Source organism: Zonotrichia albicollis, chromosome 8 (genome assembly GCF_047830755.1).
Source record: "Zonotrichia albicollis isolate bZonAlb1 chromosome 8, bZonAlb1.hap1, whole genome shotgun sequence".
NCBI lineage: Eukaryota > Metazoa > Chordata > Aves > Passeriformes > Passerellidae > Zonotrichia > Zonotrichia albicollis.
In genome coordinates this window covers 12,240,366-12,252,555 of record NC_133826.1, presented here as the reverse complement: position 1 = coordinate 12,252,555, position 12,190 = coordinate 12,240,366, and the positions used below count along the sequence as shown (strand labels likewise).

Below are 12,190 nucleotides of genomic sequence, written 5' to 3'. Positions count from 1 at the left end.
CTGGAGCAAGTTACACACTCAGAATAGATCTTTTAGAAAAAGATTGAAAAAGACTCAGAGGAGATCAAAAGCCCCTGTGCCTGGACATTTCACTGTTTCTCTATCCCCTTCTTCTTTTGGTTTACCGTTTTTCAATCAAGTGTTTGTTGGTGGCATCTTACAACAACCAGATCCTGTATTTCTTATTTTGTATGGGAAATACATTGGTTCAATTTCCAGTCCAACTCTGTGGACTTTTGAGCTCTGTGAGTGTACAGAAGTGCTCCAGTTTGAAAGGGACACAAATGCTGAAGTCAGATATTATGAAATTCTCCCCATTTTCTAAATAGTATGGTGTTTGATTAGACCTTTTTTATTCTTCTGTTTAAAACAATCCTTTTGTTTTTGACAGAAGACCAAGTTTCCAGGTTTAATTTTTTTCCAAGTGTCTGGAAACATTTATAATCTCATCTGCAACTCCGTTTCTTCAAGAGCTTTTTGTAAATAATATGAAAATCCCAATATACCTCTAATTCCGTGAAGAAGTGCATTTCTGTTTCTTTGTGATATATGTTAAGGTATAATTTTCTTCATACAAATTAATTAGACCAGACAAATCACAGCAGACACTTTGCTCTGTTAGCTACAGGTCATACATTTGCTGTAGAATATGCAGAACACTTACTCTGTTCCTTCTATTTCCAGCTATTCCTATCGATTCTGAATCCAACAAGACACCCTTATTGTTAAATATAATTTCTTTCATAACTTGCAAAAAGCTGCCAAAATGCACATAGCTTAAACATATTTGTCTTCTCAAAACTTAAGAGAGGTGGGTGAAAAAAACTTCACATGCCTGTATTGAAGACACACTGCAGAGAAAAAAAAATACAGCAAGGAGGATGGTGCCAAGCTCAGCAAGTTAAACAGTGGAAATAGGCCAAGAATAGCATTTGGAATTTCTGGTTTATTACATATAGAGTATACTCTTTTTTGTTAAATAAACTATAATCAGTTGGCATTTCACACAAGTAATATGACACATTTTCATCACTTTTTGTATTTATCAAGTGAGTACAACAAAGGAGCAAAATGCTGGCTTCAGTGAAATCTGTGAATTACACAGGCCCTCATTTTGAATAGCATCCTTTTGGGTTGTGTTTGACGTGAAATTTGAAATGTTGCTAGTCAAAGTTTGTTTTGTTATCCTAGATTTTAACAACATGCTTCTCAAGTATCTGAATATTTGAAATTACTCTGTATTTCTTGACATGGGATAGATTCTTGTGGGCTGGCTTTGTGTAGCAAAGGCATGGAAGAGCAGTTTTAGAGCCTAAACTAACTGTGAAGCATTGCTTCAGTTGACAGAAATTCAAAGATCATAATTTATCACCTCTGGAACAGGAAAAGCCATTGCTGCAAGGTGCCTCATACCTTCTGAAGGTGCTGTGCTCCTGTCTGAAGTTCAGGGTTCCATGGCCTGAGCCACAGTTTTACACTGCACAGAGATGGCCACAATTGCACAAATCTCCTCTTAAACAGACACCTGACTTCCCACAAAGAAGGGAGGAAGACACAAATTATTAAATTATAAAACACTGCCTTCAATTCTGTTTCATTATTAATAAATCTTATAATACATACTTATTAAAAATATATTTTGAAATGCTACATATGAACTGAGATTAACATTGGTTCATTTATCACCATATTGAGTAGTAATGGTTTTAGAACAAGAAAGTTTTAAATTAATTGGTGAAGCTAGCTTTTCAAATATAAAGAAGTATTTTAAAACACCTTAGTGATGTTTAGATATTTTAAATAAAAATAAAGTAAAAATTGCATACTGGCAGTCACTCCTGCCCAAATGGTGCTTGCATTTCCTGCACTGCTCCATCACACTGTAGTACAAAATGGCTGCTGACACCCACACAAATGGAGTTCTGGGGCAGGGGCAACATGTTCAGTTCTGTGCGTGTGATTCCTTTATTGCACATGTCACATGAATCAGACACCCCAGTCAAAACACCTTCTAGATCTAGACACCTAATGCTTTGGAGACTCTGCAATGAGCATTTTGTACTATAAGCTTTGAAAGGAAACAACTCCATCAGCTTCACTTACGAATTATTTGTGCAAAAGTACAGTATTTCATAAATAAACTTTACCCGAATATTACAGAAAAAAGCTTTGGGATACATGAAATATAAATACAGCGACAGCTGAGCTGCAAAATTAATTTAGGTATATACAGTAATACACTCCCCAGCTCTTTTCACAGATGTACATTTAACCTCCCTGAGTCCTTTTCCATACTTAGCAACACGATGCATTCCCAGATGCTTGCTCAGTAACAGCCACAGTAGAAAAGGGTGGAAAAGAGCACATCTGTGTGCACTCCCTGCCACGTGCCAGGGATTGAAGCTTACTGTACTTTTGCTTCCAGGAGCCCCGTGGTCAGGACAGGCCTGTGGCCACTGACACAGGCCCCAACGTGCCTGAGGGAGTCTGCCCCCAGGTAGGCCAGCAGCAGCTCCGTGTGCCGCATCAGCAGCTGCGTCAGGTCCTCGGCCAGGCTCTCCATGGTTGAGTACCTCACCTTCTCAAAATCAAAAATGTCTTTGAGGAAGAAAAGCACTTGATCCTAGTGGGGGAAAAAAAGGAAGAACTTGTTTTCAGTTACAAAAAGGAAAAAAAAGTATGCAATGCTAACAGCTCTTTCTTTAACATGTTCCCAAAAAGCATCCAATTATGTATTATCTTGGTGCTGAGACAGAAGTGTGCTAAAACAGCCTTTGCAAAACAGTTCCAGGCTTAAAACATTCATATGAAAGCACTTACTTCTTATGGTTTCTTACTGTTAGCCTTAATCTTAAGAAAATGCAAATGTATACTAATAAATAAAATCTTAAGTAATTTTAATCCAAAATATTTTAAAAAATTATAAAAGTGGTAATTAAAAAGAAGTTTCAAACCTTGAAGAAGCAGCATAGATCATACAGTGAATTTCTAGGGCCCAAAAAGCCCCAAGCCAAAACAGGGCTGATATGTTCACATATAGCATAGAAATGTGCAAAAAATCCATCAGGCACCTAGTGATGTAAAAATTGTAGACAAAAGTTACACAGTAAATTTAGTATACAGTTCTATTAAGTCTCCCTAAAAGCCTAACACTTCCTGCCTTGGTCTAATAAAATCCCCCAAATGTAGGGAGCTGGGGCACAGAGTTCTACTGCACAGAGAGGTCAGGATGCAGAAGGGGCTGAGGGGAGGCTGCAGCAGAATTCCTGGTGCTGGTGAGGAACCTGGTGCTTCAGGCAGGGAACAGGGCAGGATTGGATGGGATTTGGCTGTGGGGTCATGCAGGGAGCTGGGGCTGATAATCCCAGCACAAGCAGGTGAGATACAAGAATCATGCCCCTGGGTGTGCAGAACTCTGACATCTGCATGAGGGGCAGGAAGTCAGAGAAGTGACTGACACCACCACCAACTGCACCTAAACTAGGTTTGGGAAAACATTTCAGTTAGACTTTTTGCTAAAAATAGGTATTAGGGCCCCAGGAGCTGAACTGTTGCAACTGGCAAACCTTTTGTCTAAATTAACAAGTCTACAGGTCTAAAGGCTGATCACTTGTTTATTTTGCCAAAGCTACAAAAAGAACTTCAAATTATTAGGAGATTATCAACACCTTTGTTCCATATAATTTGAGGGGCAGCTTACCTTCATTTGCTGTCTTTTTTGCTTCAGTACTGACCAACAACTTGAAGCCACAGCCTAATTGTAAAAATAAAAAAATAAAGCAAGCCTCAAATAATTTTCCATCTCAAAAGAACTCATCTGCAGAATACTGTATTTCTATATTCCACATTTCAGGGACATGTATTTTCTTCAATTTCAATCTTGTGACAACACAAAGTTTCAAACCATAAAACAGCAGCTGATATAAATAACAAGTTTATATGTAGTTCATATTTGCTATTCCAGATCCATCTTTGCAACATTTTGTTAGTTCAATTCAAATGTAATTTGGCATCCTTGACTGATTTTACAGCTACCACAGTTAGCAACACTCACTGGGTTTAAGTGAGGACCAGTCTTGTATATTAAAGTGTGTGCTCAGACCTCAGTAACTATTTTCGATATTAAGTGGCATGTGAACACATTGAAATGTACTTTTTCACTTTAGCAAAAACATTCTTGCAATAGCTTCAGATTCAGCTATGGAGCTTTGTCCAAATATGGACTGTGAAATACAATATACCAACATCAGTACTGGGCTTTTTCCCCTCCCAGCCTCTGACTATCCTCATCTGACTCCCCTCAGTACTGCAAAGAGTTTAATACACACAAAGCACACTGTATCCATGAAACTACAACAATATATTCATGTTATCTTTATTCTTTTCCTCTAAATTGAATATTTCAATTGAAAAACAAAAAAAAAAAGAGGAAAACTTGCAGTGTACAGATAAAAATGGATGAAATGACAGTAGTCTCTGTACCAGCTGACCATGGCACTAGCCTGTGTCTCTAACAGAGGGATGACATCTATCTGGCAAATTAAGAGCCACACAGGAAAAATCATTAATTGCAATCAACAGCTGAATACCTGTACTGTATTAATTTACTTTTGTTTCCTTGTACCTTTGTCCCTTATTGCTAAATCTCTGTCTATGAACCAAAACCTGGACCTGATGTCTAAGATGTGGCTAACAGGAACTTCCCTTCTAAAATTCTACTCTCTCAGAGAAAGGAAGGACAAGGTGAAGTATTTTCTCCAATACATTCAATCATTCTCTGTTTTGGGTCAACTTGTAACTTTTAAATTCCTATTATGAAAAACCTGATAGTACAATCTTTTAAATTCTTTTGAGGAAGATCTCAGGCACATACTCAGTACATTGCAATGTACTACAGATCAATTAAGATAATTACACATGAATACTTACAGTTTCTTTAAAAGAGGAATTTAACCAGCGGTTATTTACTACATTCTGTATAGATATTGGTGGATTTTCTAAATCTTCAAATGAATCCATTAATATGAAGTCCAGGACAACATCATAAAAATTCATATTTTTCACCTATATTAAATGAGAACATGATCTAAGTAACCTAGTTTCTCTTTCAGCATGCACCATATTGTAATGCTGTATCAACATGCAGATTAGCAATTGTTTTTAACGAACATTAAAAATACTTTGTCAGCAAAGGAGAAGTTTAAAAAAAAGTGTAGTTTCTGGTACGAAACTGGTGAATGTCATTTCTCTAAATCAGCAATATAAACAATAAAGAGTTGCCTTTACCACAATTCTGAACTGTAAAAATTTATTTTTAGATCCTATGGCATTAGTAAGAGTAAAAGCACTTTTCAGAAATGCAACTCACTCCTCTAGCAGCAAGTTCCATTTCAGTATTATCCCAGTGATCTGTTTGCTCCAAAAAATATATCATTTCATCAAAGACATCTTCAAATTTCTTTGGATTCTGTAAAGTAAAAGCAATGAGTATCAAGCAAATGTAAAAAGAGATATGGTTGATTTCCCCTGGACAGTGAATTCAGGTAGAAGTTGCATAAACAATAAATCATTGGTAAAAAAAGGATTTTACCTTTCGTGCTTTCACAATTAAAGCAGACAAAATTTTTCTTCCACTTTCAGCAAGAAATATTCTGTTTGATGTTTCTGAAAGAATTATCTAGAAAAAGGTTCAGAAAATATAGACAGGTTCATTCATGGGTTATACCAAATGACCTTAAACATTTCAATCCATTGTAATTATCACCTTTAGTATCGTTAACAAGTTCCTAATAAGCCTTGGTGCAAAGGTTACAAAGCTAATCATAAAATCTGGACTCCTCTGCAAATACATCTCATTTTAGAATGATAAAAATGTAAATGCAACAAGAAAATATTTAAATACAGATTACATTATAAAAATGCTTGCACAAAGACTAACAGTCAGTTTCAATGCCATGCACAAGACAGACAAATCCCCCCTTACAGTTTACCTGAAAAGCTTGTCGAATACAATGAAGCTTAGCAAGGAAGTCACTGTCTCCTAGACATTCAAACATTTCAGTCCTGTGCAAATAGAAAAGTTTTCAGAGACCATTAAAAAAAAGCAGCACAAGAATATCTATCTAAATCTAATTGCTAGAAAAAATACCTAGTACAAGTAACTTCTAAAAAGTGATTTCTAGACAGGACATTAAACTTTAATTCTTGCTTTTCCTGGAAATACTTAAATAGACATAAATCAGTACCTTAACACCCGTGAATAAATTTTGCCCTCTTCTGCTAAGTGCATGGCTTCTTCATACAGGGGGCAGTGGCAAAGGGAATCCAGACCGTACGTGCTACGAATCTCCCTGTGCTCTGAAAGCTGAAACAACATGTTTTGGAAGTTCACTAAAGAGCTTGCTGATATAATTCTTGTGAAGATAAAACAAATTAAAGAAGTTTTCCTAATGTTCTAATGAAAGATGCATCCTTTTCTGCATCTGCTTTAAACACAGGGGTAACAATTAACAAGTGAACAGAACATATACACCAGGTCATAAGATTTAACTTTGGGACTCCTAAAATCTGAAAGCTACAGTTTCAAGCTTCAAAAGTTTTTAATTAATAAAATAAAGGCAGCTTACTTCTGTATTTCATTTGCATAGTTAAGTTTGTGAATTGTCTAGTTAAAATAAATTATACCCTAATGGGTCTCAAAGCTGTTAAAAGAAAATAATTGCCAGGACACAAAGTACAGAATGATTGCACCATATAATTCCTTAGGAAGCTGGAAATAGTAACATCCCTCCACCCCTGTTCTAGTCTCACTGGTAAATAAGTCTCCCAGTTACCAAACATACTGTATAAAACATGAATATTCAGTGTTTTATACTACAGGCTCCCTAAATGGCTTTCATTATTGTCAGTGTTAATTCTATGGTTAACATAGAAATAAACATGAACTTGTAGATATTTTTAAAGAAAGAAAACAAACAGATCCATAAATCAAAGCACATAAATAATACAGAGAACTCCTGTTTACAGGGTATCGTGTTCAATCCACAAAACAATGTCTAGCTACAATTTCATTATAAAGATAACATTACATTATTAATAATAATAAAAAAAATCTGATGTTTACACATCATTCAGTTTAGTCAATGACCAGAAAATTAATTCTAGCTTTTTTTTTTTCAATATTCTGCATGGATATTGAAAAAAACAATGTTTCTAGGTTTCTGTGTTTCTGGCCTTTGGGGTCACAGATTAGAACAGGAACTGATACATGGGAATTGGGTGAGGCCCTTGATGATATTTAGCTTTTTTTAAAAGAAAACAACAATTCCTCTCAGGCTAACAGTTGAAATAAAATATCAGGACAGAAAGGTCTAACTTCCTCCCCTGAGAAGATTATTTGAATTACAGATTAATTACAACAAATAATATTTGGAAAGGAGGAGCAAATTCCTCTACCACTGACTTCTCTTGGCATACAAAAAGTGAAGGGGAGAAAAAGCAAACAAACAGTAAACCAGAAACTAAATGTTTAACTAGAAAAGGTGATTCCAGACAGGCTCTGAAGTTGCACCATTAATGCTCCTGGAGTCATTATGGATTTTCTTTTGATGCTTTCCAGTATTTAAAAATATATTGCTATATCACTATTTTATATGTAAACATATAAAGTACATAGATGAAACAATATAGAGGTGTAACACAGATTATTATGCTTTAAATGGTCTTGCACCCAGTAGGGGCCATTCTTTGAGACTAAATAAGGCGAATGCTTGCCTATATAAACATCCTGCTTAAAGTAAAACTCATTAGAGATGATTTGTAAAGATACATCCAGAATTCTAATGTAGAAGAGTTCAGCTACTGGGAAAATTCACAAATTATATTCAATATTTAACAGGATTCAGAGCACACAACATTTTCTAGACAAGAACCTCCCAAGGCGGGATCAAAAGGAAAATGAACTTTTCATTGTACAAGTCTCTAAGGACTTGCTGCCTTTGAGGATAAGGTGGGCAGAAGGGTTGGTTTTCAGTTAGAGGGCGCACTGTAAGTGCCTTATATCAATTGGCATGTGCTCATGATATTTATTGAGGTACCTGATTTTACCTCACTGTGTACCCCTAAGCACCACATAACTCTCCTCACCAGGGCTTTGGTGCTAACCACAAGTTCCCAGAAAGCTCCAGCATCCAACATCTTGGCATCACAGGCAAGCTGGACACCTGAAAGCTCCCAGAGTCCCTTCCTGCCGTTCTGTAGTGGCCACCTCTGTGCACACACAGCCACTGCCACTTTGAGGCTCGTCACAGCCCTCCAGGGATGACAAGGAGCTGTGTCACAGCTACCCCCAGTGCTGGCAGCAGCCAGGAACACAGAGGCTGGGGATGGTGGAGTGGATGTGCCAGCGCTTAAGTGTCTGCTACTACCTCAGTGTCAGGGAGAAGAAAATAAAAATGCAGACAAAGAAGAGATAGAAGATGATTGACACTATAGCAGCAATCTCATCTTGTAAGGCTTTACTTGTATCCATTCAAGGCTCAAGCAGGAGAGTCCTGTTGATGACCACCAAAAGGATATTTCTGATGGCCTGCCCTAAGATCATTACATTAAAATAACACATTCTTCAAAACTCCAAAGCTTGTAGTTCTAACTTGTGTCTAACTGAGCCTGTGTGCTGCAGAGCAGCCTCTGAAGATTACAACATGGACATTGTTCAGATGCTAATCAGATTTCTCTGGACAGTTCAGCTTTAGGGCTGTATCTGCAGTAAGGAGATGCTGAAAACATTGCTCTAAAGCATCCAACCTTTGCCACTTGCAATCATTTTTAGGTCTGAGATGCTCTGACTGCTTTGGTTTAAGGAACAGGCTCAGTACTCTCATTTGCCCCTCACAAGTTGTTTCTTAATAAATAGAAAAAATTCTCAGCTGTGCATCAAGACCTTGTTGACTACTAAAATAACCACCTACGTGAATGTAACAAAAATAAACAATGCTAGACCTTTCAGGAATTCTTGCTTGCTCCCCCTAATAGAGAGGTCACTTAACTGGCACATTCAGCATTCCTTACATTCTGAGAAAATATGTTTACCCTATATTAAAAAAGCTGATGATAATCTCTTTAAAATATAAAGACATTCAGAGAAAAGACTTCCTCAAAAAATGTAAGTAGCTGCAGGATGAAAGTGAAGCATATCTGGGGAGTTGGAAGATGTGATGGTGATTAGTAACTAAAACCTTTGAGATGGCATTTTAATAAATTGAAATGATGAAGCAGGGTGTTCCACCTATGGTCTGGAAGAAAACAGGAAGGTTATTACTGATAAAAAGCAGCAAAGACTTTATTCACAAGTCTAAAAAATCTCCCAAGCTTTGGACTAAGGAAAGCAAAGTTTATTTGATAAGAGACCTACAGATTCAGTACTAGTCAAAACACAAAAATTAGACATGATAAATGCATGTGCACTGACAATGAAGAAGCAGCAACAAAGCTCACTGACAGGGAGAGCAGAAAAGAGGTTCTGTTAGGAAGATGGAAAAGAAGCCAGGAAAGAGAGGGCAGAGGCCTTTATTGGCACACTCACTGCTGCATTGTTGCCAAAGGTGGCAGCTATTTTGGTCACAGTAGATGGGAAAGCAAGACTATGAAAAGCATACTAACCCTCATCAACAAGCTGAAGGCAGCCAGGCTCAAATGGGGAAGAAAATACCACTATTTATCACAGCAGGAGTATCAATAACTTAATTAGGGCAATAGTTGTGCTTACCACCCATTCTGCATTGCTTCTAGAGCCTAAGTGTGTTTAAGACTAGAAGCCTGTCTGGTCATAGGGATGGCAACTGTGTCTAAATGTTCTTTAAAAAAGATTCAGGCACCTGTGTATATTGTAGCTGCCAGACAGGCACAACTGTGTATGAGAAGTCATCAAATGAGTGATCCTCAGCACCCTCTTGACCAGCAGCCACAGCCAGATAAGTTTTGGCTCACCCTCCTGCTATCCTGTAGAGCTCATCAAAAGGGCACGTGATGCAAACCCTGCCAAACCGTCCCAGTTTTGTACAGCTCTTTCCTATATTTTGTTCTAACATAACAGCAAGACATTCCTGTTGCCTCCTGAGCAGTATCCCTATCAATTTCCATTCAAGCATCTATCTGTGTCTTGTTCTATGAATGTTCTCTCTCCTGCGGGCAGGGAGCTAAATCTGACTGACTGTGTCAGCGCTGAAACATTAACACAGTTTCCAGCCTCCAAAATCAGAGTCACACAAAATACTTAGTCCTGCTCCTTGGGACAGGGTACAGTGTAGAAGGAAGCCAAGGAACTGTCAACACAGAGCTTGCAGCATGATGAGGCCACAAAAAATGGTGCCACGTTCTAATTTCCTGGAAGGTGAAATTATTAATTCCAGTAGGGCATAATCACACCCATGAATTTCAGATTTAAAAATGTTGCTAAACATTTCAATCAAGACATGGAGTTTAGGACACTTACTACTATTGTAACTGCAATCAGGGAGCTTATGATAAAGGAACTGCCTTATTAGGCCCTTAGGTGAGACAAATCCAAAGCTGGAAAAGCCCCAGACCACTTAGCCTAAATTAAAACATTCCACTGTTTCCCTAGTGCAAGAAAAAAAAAATTAAGAAGTAGATAAGCAAGAGGAAGCTACTTGTCATCATGTCTAGAATAAAAGAATTTGGTATGTCAATTGTAGTCCTGTTAAATCAAAGCAATTACTGTTCTCTGCTAACAGCTGAATACACTGGGAAGTTGTTACTGCTCCTGCTCATTGCCATAATGTGAAGCATTTCCCCACCACACACCCTCCTGAGGATGGACAAAATAATAAACCAAGGTAGCAGTGGTTTTGTACCAGAACACCAATTCACAGCTTTATCCTCCCTGCACCACACAATGATGCCCTGTAGCTACAAATCCCTCTAGTTTAGGCCTAGTGGCTCCCATTTAACCCAGAACATTGATGGTGCTCTGGCTCAAACACCAAACTGCAAGTTGTTCATGTTCTATTAATCTTCAGGACTTCTGTCACCTAAGAACTTCACTTCATTCTTCAATAAAATCTGAGAAAAGAGAATTTGTTCTATTGGCAAAGGCTAGAACAACTGGAAAGGATGAGAGAATCTTCATAACTTTATCCTGGAAGAACAAGTTGACAGAAGTGGCTTTGATGTATCAAAATGTGGAGAATATTTTCAGAATACTTAAAGACAATTACATGTCCAATTTTGATTCCAATGGTTTTTTGCAGACACTGGGACAATATAGCTTCAGGAGAGGATGATGATTCCACTGATACATCCTGGAGTTTCTGTTTGCTTGGTTGATTGGTTGGTTTTCCCTTTCCTTAAAGCCAAGCAGCTCAAATGAGCATAAGGGGTTGTTCCCACCCTCACATACTTGCAAAAGCATTATGAAAGTTCATGTGAAAAAATCCCCCAAAAACAAACCAGGTACAAAATGTACAAACCATAATGGTTTACAGCTCCTCTCATGAGCTGGTAGAGCTGAAGCAAGCTTGAATTGTGGTGGTGTCCAAATTACAGCAAAGAGAAACCAGTCTCTATGGATACAGTCCTTGTTAGGAATGCTGGGCACCACAACTTAATGTGAGTTACTAAATCAAGGAAATCACTATTTAATGTGAATTACTAAATCAAGGTAACTGTGTTATGGAAAAACAAACCCCATAAGAGACAGTCAAAACAACTGCAAAGAATGTGTGTGCAATTCTTTCTTTTTGCAACTGACTTCAGTAGCTTAGTTGTGGTGTGTACATGAGAGCAATATCTATCACAAAATGGATCCTTTGAGGCCTCTCCTGGTTTTTGGAGAACAGTGCTATTCAAGATCACTTCAGCTCCTCAGATACTACAGGAGATACTCCTCATTCAACTAAGTGTGTCACTGCTCATGAGTCTCTCTCAAACACCTCAAGGGAGCTGTAGCAGACTCCAGCTAACAGGCTGTAACGCAGAGATGACCATGTGTCCTTTGTGCTCTCATCCCACAGGATTACAGTGAGTTGGATCAGGCACTTTACGTTGCCAAGGGAGCCTCCCAGTGCGGCCGGTCAGGAGGGTCCCTGCAGCCCCACTGCACCTCCAGGGACTGTCACTGCCAGCCCGGGTCCCTTCCCGTGGTGGCTGCAGGGAGCTGGGGCATCCCTGC

At 38.2% G+C, this 12,190-nt stretch overlaps 1 protein-coding gene across 1 annotated transcript in view; it reads right to left on the bottom strand.

Annotated features, from left to right (window-relative positions):
* Window positions 1-127: 127 nt before the first annotated feature.
* MIGA1 (mitoguardin 1) overlaps window positions 128-12,190 on the bottom strand; it is a 34,736-nt gene continuing 22,673 nt past the window's right edge. Inside the window, exons 9-16 of the mRNA XM_074545990.1 lie at window positions 6,246-6,364; window positions 5,991-6,063; window positions 5,591-5,677; window positions 5,369-5,467; window positions 4,930-5,064; window positions 3,701-3,754; window positions 2,955-3,071; window positions 128-2,623 (exon numbers count right to left, since the gene is read on the bottom strand). Coding sequence (XP_074402091.1) covers window positions 2,405-2,623; window positions 2,955-3,071; window positions 3,701-3,754; window positions 4,930-5,064; window positions 5,369-5,467; window positions 5,591-5,677; window positions 5,991-6,063; window positions 6,246-6,364 — 903 coding nt within the window. The 3' untranslated portion in view covers window positions 128-2,404. The remainder of the gene's footprint in view (window positions 2,624-2,954; window positions 3,072-3,700; window positions 3,755-4,929; window positions 5,065-5,368; window positions 5,468-5,590; window positions 5,678-5,990; window positions 6,064-6,245; window positions 6,365-12,190) is intronic.